Source organism: Acipenser ruthenus, chromosome 3 (assembly GCF_902713425.1).
Source record: "Acipenser ruthenus chromosome 3, fAciRut3.2 maternal haplotype, whole genome shotgun sequence".
NCBI lineage: Eukaryota > Metazoa > Chordata > Actinopteri > Acipenseriformes > Acipenseridae > Acipenser > Acipenser ruthenus.
This window is the reverse complement of record NC_081191.1, coordinates 96,519,400-96,536,028: the sequence shown is the minus strand read 5'-3', so window position 1 is coordinate 96,536,028 and position 16,629 is coordinate 96,519,400. Positions and strand designations below refer to the sequence as shown.

Genomic DNA, 16,629 nt, shown 5'->3' with positions numbered 1-16,629 from the left:
AGGCCTCAACTGCAGATACTGAAAGACTATAAGCTCCTTGTATACTTTATGTGCCCTGGAGTTGTAGATCTGTAGTAAACACAGAACAGAATCAACCTGGTTTCTCATTTTGAATACAATATGTATTTTCATTCTTAAAATGTCATTGTCATACAGAATTTAAATTTATTAGTTCATTTTTAGGGTCCTCTTTCAAAACACTGTGGATCCCTTATGTGCTGATCTTGTCTGTCTTGTCAGTCCCTCCTTCTGTCAGTCGACAAGCACAATACCTGTCTTCATTTTGCACCAGTTTTCACCAAACACCTCTTACAGGTGTTTTAGATTCAATTTGGCTATAATCCGCTAAACTCTTGATTTTTTTTTTGTATGTACATGCATTGTGTTTTGTTTTGTCAAAGGACCTGTTTAAGACTAATGATTTTGGAAGTGTCAGCTACTGTAAAATGTATGACACAGTGCCCATACAGGTTTTCTACATTCTACAGTACAGGTAATCTAAAGATAATATATTCAAAATTACACAGCCATCTGACAAAACAATGTGGTCTAAAAGTACAGTTTTGCATTTGGCTGCATTAGAGACACTATCAAAGCTTCCAGGATTTCATCGAAGAATGAAAAGGTTTCAGTCAGCTTTCTGTTCCAGGAACCTTTAACACTGTACACTATCCTTCAATTATAAGGGGATTGGGGTTTTGTGCTCAAAACAAGAAAACACACTGCTTTTAATCAAAGCCAGTTTCATCAAAGATTACAGAATCGTTTAAGCTGTAATTCATTTTTTGGGGGGGATTTGTACAGGGAATGTGAAAGGTCTGAGTCCGATGTAAGTGTAGGAAAGTCTTTGAAAGCTCTAAGACATTATATTTAGTGATCCGGATGTATTATTAGACGGAAATAAATGCCTTTCTTTTATATATATATATTATACTTTTGCCTACTTGGAGTAAAGTTCAAACTTGGATTTGACTTTATTTTTTAAAAGAAACATTAAAATGTTTCCTTGCAACACCAATATGCAGTAATATCTTTAAATTCTAAATAATAAATTTAGCGCATAATGTTGTGTGTGTTTCTTTTTGCATTTTATCTTTGTGTTTTTGTCAAACAGGTACCAGCAGTGCAGAAGTGAAGGAGAATCGGAATGTAGGCAATCTGGAGGAATGTTCCATTGTTACCGGGGACCGGCAGCCATTTTGTTGCACAGATATATCCAGGGGCGGGACTTCAGGTCTAAAAAGGAAAAGGCCTCTTGAAGGAAACAACGGACACCTCTGCAAACTGCAGCTGATCTGTAAGAAACTCTCCTGGTCAGTCATACCAAAGAATGCCCTGGTTCAACTCAATGAGCTAAAACCGGGCTTACAGTACAAAATGGTCTCCCAGACTGGACCTGTACACGCCCCTGTTTTTTCCATCTCCGTGGAGGTAAACGGACTCACCTTTGAAGGCATGGGGCCTACAAAAAAGAAGGCAAAAATGAAGGCCGCTGAGCTGGCCCTCAAGTCTTTTGTACAGTTTCCCAACGCTTCTCAGGCCCACTTTGCAATGGGAAACCTCAGCAACCCCTCAACAGACTTTACATCTGACCACGCCGACTTCCCAGACACTCTGTTCAAAGAGTTTGAGTCGTCTGCACACAGCAACAATTACCCGTGCTACAGGCCCACAGAAAATGAATTGATCTCCAGTGCTTATCGACATGGGAGATTACTCCGCCACACGTTGGACTTAATGGTCCAAGCCAAACAAAACAAGCACAAGATGGCAGCCCCAGCAGAGTGCGATAAGAACCCAGTGGTGCTGCTAAATGAGCTGCGACCAGGGCTGAGGTACATTTGCCTCTCGGAGGCTGTGGAGAGGCAACACATCAAGAGTTTTGTAATGGCAGTGAGGGTTGATGGGGGAACATTTGAAGGCTCTGGACGCAGTAAAAAGCTGGCAAAGGCCCAGGCAGCACAAACGGCTCTACAAGCCCTCTTTAACATCAGGTTGGCACCTGAGGGGAAAACCAGCCATACGCCCAGCAGGAATAGATGCCCTCATTTACCACAGGTGAGCATAACCAGCTAGCTATTGGCAGGCTCTGCACTCTTTGTGTTGTATATAAAATAATACAGCGGCACCACAGAGTTAAGCAGGGTACAGGGTCCAATTTATAATTACTTGGGAGGAGTAAGGGAAGGGAGTGAGGGGGGGGGGGGGGGAAACATTTACTTTAGATATAAACGTGTGGCTAATTTTAGCAAAACACGCAAATGTTTGTGTTTGTTGGAAAGCCAGAGCTGCGTGTAAACAAAATCTGTTCAGCTGGAAAGCATGTTGATTTATTTATAATTTATTTCTTAGCAGACGCCCTTATCCAGGGCGACTTATAAGATATCACATTATTTTTACATACAATTACCCATTCATACAGTTGGGTTTTTACTGGAGCAATCTAGGTAAAGTACCTTGCTCAAGGGTACAGCAGCAGTGTCCCCACCGGGGATTGAACCCATGACCCTCTGGTCAAGAGTCCAGAGCCCTAACCACTACTCCACACTGCTGCCCAGAAAGAAGAAAATTGTTCGTTCTTGGGCTTCTAACACCAGAGAAAACACAGTTGCTTTTTAATTAGATTACTTGTGTGTTTTTAGAGGTGTAATTGCCAATATATTGTAATTTTCATTATATTTATGGCCTATTTATGTGTGTAATCTGGACACCTATGAACAACTGATTTAATATGAAAGCATGTTGGATATAAAAAAAACACAAAGAAATACACAAAGAATCTCTTACTGATGAAGGGAGTAACACTTTTTACAATAATATATTCCTAAATATATTATTGTAATGACAATAACATACTGTACAAGTCAATGACAAGTTTATGACAGCTGAAAAACAGGGAAGTTGCAAAAAATGGGTGAAGTGGCCCCAGGTAATTCTCATGTTTCCCTGTTCTGAGATGTAAAGTGCTCATTGGTGTGAGTGGAGAGCTTTAAGCCCATGAAAGAATCTGATTGTACCTAGTAGATATTGGATTGTCTTGTGAATAGATCTGGTTGATCCATGCTGATTTATCTTCTTCCTGTGAGACCTAATAGAAAACCAGGTTATATGTATTTATTACATATTGAATGTGTCTAATGTGAAGTGTGAAAATAAATACTTGAATAAACTACACCTGTTATAAGCTGGCATGCTGTAGTACAATAACCTTGGAAACTGTTTAAAAGGGTTCAAGCAAGAACATCCCAGAGATACTGTCTTAAGAGATTTGGAGAGAGAGGGGAAAATCAGCCTGAAAGGGAAGGGCACCTTCAGAGAGAAATGAAAGAAAGACGACAGCCAGAGACCCATAATGATGAATCCTGGCACAGGAATTCATATTTTCCAGGGGGAAACACCATGCCACTATGAGTTGCTCCAGGCATATATGCACAAGGACACCTGAAATACTCTTCTACTTTTAAATGAGAAATGGACTCCTCAACATGACTTCATGCCACGCTGCACACATGCCCATCCCTGCTGAAAAACATTGAGATGATCAAACACAAGCAAGCAAACATTTTTGGAAATGATTAGCCTATTGAAACAAATACATAATAATAAGCAACCTACCAATAAAATGAAAAATTAATGGAAGTAAATTGCACATTAACATTACAAAGCAGATATACATATTGTAGAAGGTCCAGCAGGTGGTGGACAGCTATTTTAAATGTTAGTATTTTAAGATGTTCCGACACAAGACAAAAAGAATGAAGAACAGCCGTGGAAAAAAGCCATGTGAATGCAACTAACTGTTACAAAGAGGAAAGCAAGAGATTATAGAAGCACTGGAAAGAACTCATGAGTTGAGCGAGAGTTCAGAATGTCAGTCACTCTTCCTCCCTGTCCCACTGGCATTGCTTGATTTTGTTTATTGCTTGTCCTCTGTACATAAGCTGAGTAGTTTTATGTGTTGCAGTGTGTTATGTCAGCTTAATTACAAAAACAAAGCCAATAAACAAGATTTCACTCTGCCTGTCCTTGGACGAGCCTTTGAGTACCCGAGCACTCGAATGATTTGCCAGAAGAAAATAAACATAGAACCACTTGAGTAAACAAGTGCATTTTACAGTGTGCTTGAAGAACAGTGACCTAAAACAGTGACAAACTCTGAGGTTTACAGTTTGTTAAAAGAAACTGTTCACTCAAGACAGGCCGACCGGGAGGAAACGTCTCGTTTCACGTCAAATTCAGAGAGCCCCCCTCCATCTGCTACATAACATTGCATTCACCACACAGTGATTAAAATATTGTATTATCGGAGTCATTTAGCAATGCAATTTTCTTACATGAGATGAGAATTAAAAATCATTTGAGATACATCAAGGTGACCCCTAGCTGCCAGAGACCAGTTTACAGATTGTTTTTCTAATCTTCGACTCCTACTAATCTGTCTCACTCAATATAAACAGCATTTCACCTGCCATGAAGCAAAACCATTAATTAATATTGCTATAACAAATTAGTAATCGAGGGTCACAGACATTCAAATAGATGTACATTTAGAACGTTTAGAATGAATAGGTGTGAAAAGCACATAATGAGTTTGGGAGATTGTTTTAACACCTTCATTGCTAGTGCAGTACATAGCCAATCACAGTGCTTTGTACCATCATTATGTGCTTTTCCAAATGGTAGTTCATATCATATTCAAGGCTTCACTGCTATTAAGAGACAGGTATTTGGGTCTGGGGAGTTTTTTTTAGAGCAACACTTTCGAGTGATGTTTAAAGAGCCCACTGAATGAGCTGTTATGTACAGTGTTCTTTGGTTTAGATTTATTTTGTATCTTTGTTTAGAACCCCTGCACCCTCAGTATAGCTCTCAGAACTATGTCTAACCTTTCAGTACATTAGCCTGTCCCCCTGTTGATGGGGATAAATACCACGTTTGCTCTATAGGTCCTATTCACAAAACTTTTAAAAGAATGTTTTAAGGCGTGTTTATAAACATTCCTTCAGGTTAAAGAGTGCTTTAAAAGATGAGGATAACCTAACTAACCCTCTCTCAGACAATTGAAGGTTTCGTGTACAGCCAGCTTTACTGGAATAATAATAAAACGGTCCTAACCAAAACATTCTTTAAAGTTGTTGTTTTTTTTTTTAATAGAGCCCTATGTGTCATTTTCCTTACATCCATTAGAGGCAGAGTCTGCAGGGGGACAGGTAAATGGTTACACTGTGGTGTACCAGATATAGTTGAAGGTTATCCATGGTTCTGAGAGCGCCTTTGAGGCCTATTGGCAATTAAAGTATCCAGAACCAGATTCACAGATTAAGACAATCTCTGCTAAAATTGCACATATAGCGTTCTTCATCTCAATGGGAAAATGGGAATGTTTTGTTGTTTTGAATTACTGTTTTGTAGTTCTCATTTTCAAATAAAAATTTGATCACAAAAAAAGAAATTTCACCATAAGTGTAATGTACTGATCTCCTACCTAAAAACTGTAACAGTGTCAATGGTAGCCACAACTCTCAGGAAGTAGGACCAGAAATAATTGTATAAATACCGTGTCTGGTTTTCATTTTACACCAAATTGTTTGACGGGTGCGTAATATGAAGAAGTTCGCCATCAGATAGATCTGTCAACTCATCAACATTTTCTGTAAAAAATAAATAAATAATTCTTTAGGATCGGTAAGCATTTTTGGTTATGTAAAGCAATTTAGTATGCTCTCCAGTAATGCTATGCTTTAACATTTTAAAAATTAAAATGGTATATACAGTAATCAAAACAGAAACCAAGATTCTGAAGTGCTGCACCTCATAATAAAAGGTATTTCTATTGGCCTGGGGCTTTAGTGAAATGCATTTTGATTGGAGAGTCATCCATGAATATTTCACTTCAGTTAATATTTTGTAAATTTATTTTTGGGTTTATAAACATTTTGGACAATTTAGTATGATTTTTTGGTAAGCTAGAAGCTCACTCATCTAGCTTTCTGTCTATCTAACTTTAGTTTTGAAAGTATATAAAACCATCCCTGATTGGTTGTTGGAGCCTTTGGAGATGTCAGTCATTTGGTAAGCAACCATTGGTTGTTTAAAAATGGCCGTCTAACGTCACCATTACATCATCATTCATCATAGAGTGAAAACATTATTCTTTTGACAATCTTCAGACTCTATGCTGTTTAGAAAGGTATAATACGGTATCCTTTCAGAGGATATTTGTCCTGATACATGAGCCGAAAGTCACATTATGTCAGTCAGACCTCAAACAGATTGAATGTTTGCCAGAGCAAAAGGGTTAATCCAGTCATTAGTTTGCACACCCAGCTGTTATTATTGCGTTGCAATCATGTTGGGCATTCTCAAGGACAAAAGGCTGACGTTGCTATGTGTATAACAGACAATAAGTTTTGCTGTAGAACCTAACCTAATTTTAGTAACTTCTATGTTCTGTGCACGTGCATTAGGCTGATACAGCATAAAGTAATGATGTAATGCATTTGGACTGCTGATGGTAAAAAAGTGAAAGAGTGAATGTACAGATTAAAAATATCTACAGTATTTCTCAAATGTATCGGATTATAGCCAAATGCGATCCCAAACACCTATAGGAGACGAGGTGTATAACAAAGGTTTGATGAAGAGTGATGCAAAATGAAGGCAGCTATCGTGTTCACCCGTTACAGAGTGACATTGGACTGACAGATGGATGGACAGACAAGTGGCCACTTTCAATGGAACATTTAACACACTGACCGTCAGTGCACCTTGTTCTGTCATTCTCGTGCTTTGAAAATACATTTTAGTACATGAAAAGGAAAAATACATATTTATCTTTGTTAATCGTTATTGACCAGAAACATATTCATTTCTGGTTCTCAGAAAAGCATCAGCATTCAACAATCTATAATGATCTTTTTTGGAAACATTAAAACAAACCTGTAATTGAATATGTTGGCAGTCTACAGTTTACAGTTGGCAGTGTCAGTGTCCCTTTGCGCTGATGAAAACATGTGCGGTTGTTGTTATCTGTAAATGGAAGCCTTGTGTTTCATTGCTGCAATTTCTACAGGGTAAAGGTTAGTACTGTAAGGATATGTCTCGTACTTATGCAAAATCTGACCTATAAGGATATCAAATTTATTCTGCTGCCTGCATCAGTTTTCAAATGACATGATCAGTAGAAAAAGCAGTTAAATAAGTCCGATTTAAATAGCCAACTGGCACATCAGGTCAAACATTTCTAAGTGCTAAGTTCATCCTGAGACAAGCTGTGCTGTTAGTTTGGGAGCAGTTAATTCATGGCGTCTGTTCCTGCACTAACTTCCCATCTCTGCTCCGGCTCATTCTTCTGCTCTAACGGCATATCAATAAAAAAGCTCACACTTCATTTAAAAGATAATCAAGTTCATTACAATTTCATAGATGCTCAAGTACCAAATCGGTCATTATAAACCATAACAGCGGTTCCAGTTCCCCCTCTGAATAAGGGGGAATAAGACTAGAGAAGACCCCCAGTCCTGCCCTTTCAATGACCTTACTGCAAGATACAGTATGTCTACGCACATATTTTATTCTAGAAAGGCCAGCCCAAGAAATAATTTACACAAATGAGCACTGGAATAACCTAGTGCCACCAGAAAACAGTCCATATACCCCCTTCTGGAAATGTGCCTCTGTGCCACTGAGGATAACAGAAATGTGCCTCTGTGCCACTGAGCATAACAGAAATATGCATTTGTACAACTGAGGATAACAGGTATGTCTGGGGTCTGTCCTAGAGATTATGATATTCTCTTCTTGAAATTCCTCTGAGGTGTCAAATTGTGTGTTGTCCTACCCTTAACATTGCATCAAGAAACAATCAACAGCTTCTATCTAGAACCATGTAGCAGACACAAGCACACACTGCACAAAAACCCACAACCAGCTGATGACATCGCAGATTGTGTGTTCTTTTGTTGCCCTGAGTCATTACGAGACCGTTTTGCATGAGGGTTTAAGGCAGCAGGTTTCAGACTTTGATGTGTTTTTAGTCTTAATCCAAATCTGCCAAAAAAAAATCTGTCACTTTCTGACTTCTAATTTGAGCCCATTCCCAAATTAAAGACATCAGGAATAAGCATTGCCTATTTTGTAATCTTAGGTGTTTATTATGTATTATTATGAGCATGCATTTCTCAAATGGAATCCCATCACGTTCAAGGCTTCATACAGTATACCACCAACACATACTTGCCAACATTTGGAAACTATTGGACACTCGTCCTGGGGTGGGGAGTTGGGTCATATGCATTAAAACACACATACACGCAAACACTCATTATCATATAAGTAATAGACTTACCCCTCTCTCAACAAAACACCACATGACCATCATGAGTTTAAAAAGTTTTCACTAACTCTACTGCGCAGAATAAATGAATATGTTTTACTCCAGTCACTGTTAAATGGCATGAGGGTCAGCAGCCGCTAAAGGAAGAAAAAAAAAACAGAACGGGCCCTAGAGCTGTGAAGAATTTCCAAGGATAAATATCAGGAATTTCTTCCTCTGCATCAGGATGTGGGAGATTTGCTAGGAAATCAGGACTGTTCCGACTATTGCACAGAAGCATCCTGGTGCCAATTTAAAAAAATGTATCTTCTACATAGGACTTTATATCTCATACGTAGGACTTTATATTACGTAGAAAGTCATACATAGGAGTTAAAAAGTTATACATAGGAGCTAAAAAGTCCTATGTAGGAGATAGAAAGTCCACGTCGGAGACTTTCTTAAGGGCTAGTAATGAGATGAAAGAAACCTGAACATAAAAGATGGATTAGTTGGCTTTTGAAAATCAGTCCCAGTCCCAGCCTCAACCTCTTATTCAACCATGAGCTCCCTCTTGTGGTATTATTATCACTATTTCTGAGATTTGCAGATTCATAGACAGCCTGAATATAACTTAAACTGAAGGGTGGGAATTAACTGGAAACTGCTATCTGTTATATTGGGTCTTACTGTGTCTATGTTGGTGTTATTTTACAGTAACATACTGTTCAATCTTAAAACAAGTTAAAACCCAAACCATATTCCATATTTCATAAAAATAAAAGGCAATTAAGAATGAATAGAAATAATTGAATATACTGAATAAATCATTGCAGATAGGTTGGAGCTACTACTGACTATGGAGCAAAGTTGGATGTGCTGCATGTTTCATGACTGTGGAGCTGAAGAAAACGTCTGGGGTAGAACTCAAGTGTAATACTTGCTTATAGTGGGCCTCTTAGTCCTTTTTTGTACCTGCACTGGAAAAACAAGAGAAGGAGATTGTAGTTTAGTGGAGAAAACATGTGAAACAGACCCTGCTAAACAGTAACAGAAATTATTCAGTTCTCAGCTTTATAACTAGGAAGGACCTTTTAAGATATTTGTAAAAGGGCCACTGAGAATATGCTACTCCGCAACTGTAAACCCCCACAATGTAATCCCCCAAAACAGCTTCTGACATGTCCTTGTGGATACCCACCTGTTCCAGATGTTCTCTAAGACTGAGCATCTTTTTCTCTGAAAGGAGAAGTTCAACATAGCCACTGTAAAATAGAGTTCTATAAAAAAATAATTTTTACTTACTGTGCTAAGAAATAATTAATTATTTAATGTTATATCTTTTGTCAGTGTGTCGCCTTTCTTGTGTCAAGTTGTTATTGCAGGCCAATTAGATGGAAACCAATAGGCACTGAGGTTGGGAGGCGCTGGTAGCTAATGATGAACATGCCTTGCTGTTCCCTAAAGAATGAACCCATTGGAGGGCAAAGTGATTGACACAATGCACTGCTACAATACCACATTCAAAACAGAGCATGTCAAATTCACTATTTTTAATGACGCATATTAAAGGCACTTAACTGATGTCTAGTCTTGCTTTCACACAGCTAGTATATCATTTTCATAAGCTGCTGTACAGCTGACATGAAAGTCTTGTGTCACATTTGTCTAGTGAAGTTTGCTCAACCTTATAATACCAACAAAAGTGTTGCCAACAACAATGAAGCTTAATTATGAAGGGCTGTGGCAAAATGGCGGAATGTGTACAGGTGTAGAAGTGATGCAGTGCGCAATGAACAAACAGAGAATTGTAATCCAGTGGGAAACAGGTTTTTAATGATTATAATCCTGGTCTGGTGACCAAACAATAACTCCAGGCAATACACAACAATGTGTAATGCACTGGAATAAATCAACGGGTTACAGTCCCAAATAAATACACGTATCTCTCCCACAATGTACAAAACACGGTCACCAGTCCTGGGTGCGTGCTGTAGTGCTCGTGGTGGGTGATACAGTTTATTTTGTGACAGTGGTGAAGTGCTGTTCTGGCTTTGTGCTGGCCCAAGGCAACAGTTCCGGATACGTGTTAGTCGTCTTGTGATTTACAAAACAAAAGACAATTACTAACAACAAACAAACAAACAAAAACACTCAAATACTTTTTCAGTGTAGTGTCAGTGTCAGAGAATATATGTTCCCCCTGAATATTTGTTCTCCCAGGAACGAATATTAAATCGCCCTAGGAACCAATGTTTGGGAATATTGGTTCCCCATCCAGCTATTTGTACCCCCTTATTTTTTTGTAACAAAGTAATCTTTCTTTGTCTATTGTAACAGAACCTCACCACTCCGTGGTTCATTGCCCCTTTAAGAACAGACCCAGGACACAGGAACTTGATTTTTACTTCGCTGACATGCTGTTTTTTTAATAAGCAAATATACACAAACAAAACAAAAGCCAAAAATAAACACCTAGCTGTTTTTGAGCGCTAACTAAACATAAATCAGGAACCTAAACTAAAACAGGACAGCTAAGCTGTTTACCAGTTGCAAAATAAACAAAATACACACTGTTTTCACGCAGATCACACCAAAAGGCTTTACACAACCTTTTCCTTTATGCATACGGCTGTACGCACACACCAGCACAGTCGGGCTTCTACACAAGTCAGCAGCCCTGAGCCAACTGACTGCACTCCTTAAATACCCTGCACCTGGTTCTAATTTAACAATAACTACTAGGTACAGGGTATGATTAATAATAAAACAATTAACAAAACTAATTAAACAATAAAACAAACTAAGAAAAATGTGCCTGCACACATGTCTTACGGATTTTAACCCCCTCCCTGCTGTGTTACACTTCCCCCCCCCCCCCCCTTGTCTTTTCAAGACACCGGCCATTAGACGCCCGCCGCCCTCCACCCTTAAAAGACCACCCACCCTCTTCGCCCTCTTCCACGGGCGGGCTTGAGGGTGGGTCGGTCCCTCCGGCGCTGCAAGGGAATGACCGCGACCCGGCGACACGGGACCCCACTGGGATGACAGGGCCGACTGCAGCGACAGCCGGAACACCGGAGACTACAGCAGCGGGCAGAGGTCTTCACCTGGGGACCGGCGTAGTGATGTACGATCACCCAGTGGAAGCGAAGCAGCGAATAGGGGCAGCGTCAGCGACGTCTGGCAGCAGCCCAGCGACATCTGGGTGATTGGGGAGAGCGGAGTGGGGAACCAGGTGTAGAACTGTGGCTGCTGGTATAGGCTCCTGGGTTCCAGGTCTAGCGCCGGGAGGTCTAGGCAGACCAGCAGGGTGTCCAGGAGCAAAGGGTAAGGGACCGTACCTGGCAGCACCGGACTGGTTTCCAGGGGTGGTGGTCGGGGCTGTGGTGGAGGTACCTCCCTCACCTCCTCTGGTTCTCGGGGTGGCCGCTCTACCCCCTCTGGTTCCCGGGATGGCAGCTCCACCCCCTCTGGCTCAGGAGACAGCGCTGCATCTCCCGCCTGCTCCCACTTTTCGGTCGGCTCCCGCTCCTGTATCTTCAACAGGGCCAACCCCAGCTCTCTATCCCATCTCTCATTCTGCTCTTTCTGAGCAGCAGTGTTTTTATTGATCCTGTCGATCAATTCCTTAAAATCTTTTCCTGGGTTATAGGTGCGCCCTCACACGCTGCCACCACGTGTAACAGAACGTCACCACTCCGTGGTTTGTTGCACCTTTAAGAACAGACCCAGGACACAGGAACTTGATTTTTACTTCGTTGACACGCTATTTTTTAAATAAACAAATACACACAAATAAAACAAAAGCCAAAAATAAACACCCAGCTCTTTTTGAGTGCTAACTAAACATAAATCAGGAACCTAAACTAAAACAGGACAGCTAAGCTGTTTACCGGTTGCAAAATAAACAAAACAACACACACTGTTTTCATGCAGATCACACCAAAAGGCTTTACACTACCTTTTCTTTTATGCGCGCACGCACGCACGCACGCACGCACGCACGCACGCACGCACGCACGCACAGTCGGGCTTCTACACACGTCAGCAGCCCTGAGCCAACTGACTGCACTCCTTAAATACCCTGCACCTGGTTCTAATTTAACAATAACTACCAGGTGCAGGGGACAATTAGTAATAAAACAATTAACAAAACTAATTAAACAATAAAACAAACTAAGAAAAATGTGCCTGCACACATGTCTTACGCAGGGAGGATTTTAACCCCCTCCCTGCTGTGTTACACTATGTATTTTCCTAACCCTAACCCTAAACTTGTACAAGCCAGTCCCCTCTGACAGGTCCAGTCTCACCTACAATAATACTACATGATAACAGCCTGCTCACATTTACTAGCATTACACATGCATCATTTACATACAAATAGGATACATCAGAAACATGCATGTAAGGGATTACAAATGTTCACTGGTGGGAACAAATATTTGTTTACACTGGAATAGTAGCCATCTATATCCAGGGACACTTGTAATGAAACATCCAGAGTGAGAGCCCGTATCCCCTACACTATCCCTGGGCCACATGGAACAGATAAGACAGATGTATCATCCAATTCATCTACAGGGTTTTTAGGTTAAATTCAGTGATGCATAGCCCACCAGCATATAGCTTTCAAGCCAGCAACACAGTGCTTATAGGCATGTTTCTTCAATAGATGGAAACCTACATCAATAAGATGGAAGCACTTTTAACACAGTAAGCCGTTTTTACTATTTCTATTAGCTGTTTGTCAATCAATGCTGGTATGCCTGTTGCCTTCCCTTCAACATATCCCTGTAGTTTGAATAATAACTAAAAATAAAATTAAAAAATAGAAGGCCTGTTTTAATTATTTTGAGTAAAACTATAATCACAGCAGAGATCCCAAAGTAATTGGAAACACCTCAGGTTTTATTGGGCTGCAAGAAACGTTTATTGCTTGGGCACTGAAATCACTATGAAATTAGAATTCAATTAACTGCATCCATTGTTGTCTCCCCCAGCCTTATGGCGCTTCATTGAGAACAGCATTTTATAGCCAAGACTGATGTCTTGTAATGAGGCCTAAGAACATTTTCTTGACCTCTCTCTTTCTCATTGGAGGATTCAGTGCAGGTCTATATTCTGTGGTCTGAACTGAACTTCTAAATATCCCCAACATTTCCCCTAATAGCATCCAGAATATATATATATATATATATATATATATATATATATATATATATATATATATATATATATATTTAGTCTGAAAGGTTTATCAGTGTATAGTTTTCCTCTGACAATCATAATAAAATAAACATGCTAACCCCAGCCAAACCTTTAGGTTAAAATAGCATTTAATACAGCAATGCATGAATTAAACATACTGTGAAAAACGTAAAATGCTTGATGCATGTCATATAAATTGCACAGAATGTCTGAGACATTCAGTTACATTATCGCCTTATCAGTGGTCAAATTAAGAGCACATTGACACTGTGACTTAAATGCCTACAAATTGTTGTAATTCAAACCTTCCTACCATTTTTACAATTGAACTAATATTAACAACTGTCCTCCGAGCATCCCTTATATGATAACAACATGTTAGATAAATCTCGTATAGTGAGTTTCATCTTAAATAGTCCGTAGTGGTTCTAGCCTAAGAGGTTTTACTATAAGATCTATACCACAAAGTCTATAGCATGATAAATCAGGTTTGTGGCAACAAGATATGGTCTTACTGTGGTCATGAATCACCACAAGGAGCATACATTTTTCTCATAGAACAAGACTTTCAGGCAGTAAGAAAAACAAATTCATTAGTATTAGCAAAATGCATTAAATTACAGGCTAGTGTTGTAAAATAGCATTCCAAAAAAAGAGAGAGCTACTCATAAACATGCAATTGTACTAGAAAGTATACACTGTTACTTCTGTGAGGGGTGGGGGGAAGAAAGTGTGCATTCAAGCCATTTGAAGTCCCTTAAAATCCAATTATTGATTTTTGCTATGCTATCTTTTGCGGTCTGAAACAATTTCATAATTTACTTTGGTCAATGCAAATAATAAAAAAAAATCATTGAAATGTGAAAAGCTAAAAGAATTGCAATATTCAAGATGTGGGTAATATTTAAGATTATAAATATTTGAAATGTTGTGGCAAAGTGTGTGTGGGGGGGTGAGGGGCAAAAGGAAATGTCTACTTGTCAGCAGAATAACGTTACCTAGGTCCCACCATCACCAATTTCAGACATGCCACTGCTCCTTTCCAAATAGTGCACATATGACATTTCCCCTTGATCCCTTGTTGACTGTTTAGAATTAGAAAAGAACACCTTAAGCTATAACTCAAATGTCAGGTGTGACAGTCTAGTGGAACCGTATCAATATTTCATGATGTATGGCTTGCTAGAAGGCTTTCGAATGCGACAGCCTGCCAGACATGACACTGGGTATGCTTTGCACTCAGTCAGCCATGCTGTGTGTGCAGTGCTGCAGTAAATGAATGTGCGATTTGATACACTGAACATAACTGCATTACTGACATCAGTGATTGCGTTGCAGACTTTTACACAGTACATGCATTCGTCTTGATATCAAGGGCATGTAAGGGGTTTGTACATAATTAAAATGATTGGGCATAATTCCTTGTCATTTAAATAGCTGAACTACCAAAATAAACTAGTAAAAGTCTTTTCCTAGTTGAAAGGTTTGTCAGAGATGTTTTTCTAGCTCCTTTTAGTATTTCTGTCTATCGTTTGATTGAGTGTTTTATAGTTATTGATTTAGCTGTAATTATAGAGAACTTCCATAGCAAAAGGCAAATATGTAGCATTTAAACGTCCTTTACATTAGTAATGCAACATCTGATAGTGCATTATGAATGCTGGGTGAAAACAAAGGGCGGCATTTAATAAACCTTATCTATGTGACAGCCAGTCTTTACTAATGTAGCCTTTCAACAAAGGGTAAAGGTCATTAAGAATCAGAAAATGACAAACAATCTGTTTCTCAACAGTCCTTATTGAATATGAAGTATTACCCTCATTTGAAAATAAAAAAACAAAAGCATTGATTTTAGCTAAGGTTATTTAGAAGTCTTTCCATAAGGTAGCAGATGCACTTTGGAATACAGGTGCATTGCAGTTACATTGTAATATTTACTGGATACTGAACACTTTTGTTCTGAATACCAAGCTCTTTACATTTTTCAAACAGACAGATGGTTGGTCAGTCTGACTCTGGAGTTACAAAGTGGCAAATCAGTGTTCAAACGATCTCTGATTCACTGATATGCCTTTATTCACCTCTTCATAGCAATTGCACAGTGGAAGCCTAACAGGGTGGAGGCTATGTGTGAACCGGCGACCCTGCAAACCGCAAGCGAGTGTCTTAACCATTATGCAAAGCCAGGTTCGTCTGCATTCATGGTTATAGACCTTTTAACCTCATCTCATCTTACCGACTGGGAACAGAATCCTTACCAGCAGTGTGTGAGAACACTGCCTGTTACATAAGTATTACAATTTAATTAATATTCAGATAGGAAAAGGAGCAATTGAATACAGTGGATTCAGTGACCGTGGTTTCTTTGACAAATCCAGTTTTCAGTGTTCGCCTTGACAAATCCAATTTTCTGTTGAACTGGAAAATTAATCAATTTAAAATAAATTTGCTCTTAAATAATGTTGCTAGATGGTTTGCTATAAGTGTGAGGGCTGTCTCATGAATAGGCCTATATGTTTTCTTCAAATTAATTCCTTTATAATTCTATTTGAATGAATCACATTTTATTTTTTCATTTTGGTTTTTATTGTAGTACCGCGCCCTAATCTCGAAAGCAGTCTGAAACAATGTCTTTATTATTTAAAGGCTGCTGAGTTGAAGATTTGTGAATAGGGTTGAGTCTGTTGTGCAGATAGAGCTTTATAAAGCCTGCCTGCTTTTATATATTTTCAACGGATTCAGGGACGTGTTTATTTATTCAAACGTAGAAACCATTTGTGAATGTTGATAACATTTGTTATGTGTTTGCACAGTCTCTCTGTCCAGACTTCTGCTTGAGAGTTCCAAGTGTCAGATTGGCATAAGCATTCAATGCATGTTGTTATATATGTGAATCAGTGCTTGGAAATTCTGGCCTGTGATTGGTTAAACCTCATCATAGGAGCAAAAATCGACTGAACTATTGTCCTAACATCCCTACACCACAGGGCAATAGTCTCCCTTCTGACATGTGATTGGTTCACATCACTGTCAGTTCCGCCCCTTTACAAAACAGACTACAAAAGAAAGATGCTCCAAACACTAAAATGTAATTAAAATGT

The 16,629-nt window shown here is 39.2% G+C and overlaps 1 protein-coding gene across 1 annotated transcript in view; it reads left to right on the top strand.

Annotated features, from left to right (window-relative positions):
- LOC117435808 (double-stranded RNA-specific editase B2-like) overlaps window positions 1–16,629 on the top strand; it is a 179,058-nt gene that overhangs the window by 126,203 nt on the left and 36,226 nt on the right. Inside the window, exon 3 of the mRNA XM_034059249.3 lies at window positions 1,115–2,058. Within this exon, the coding sequence (XP_033915140.3) occupies window positions 1,115–2,058 (944 nt within the window). The remainder of the gene's footprint in view (window positions 1–1,114; window positions 2,059–16,629) is intronic.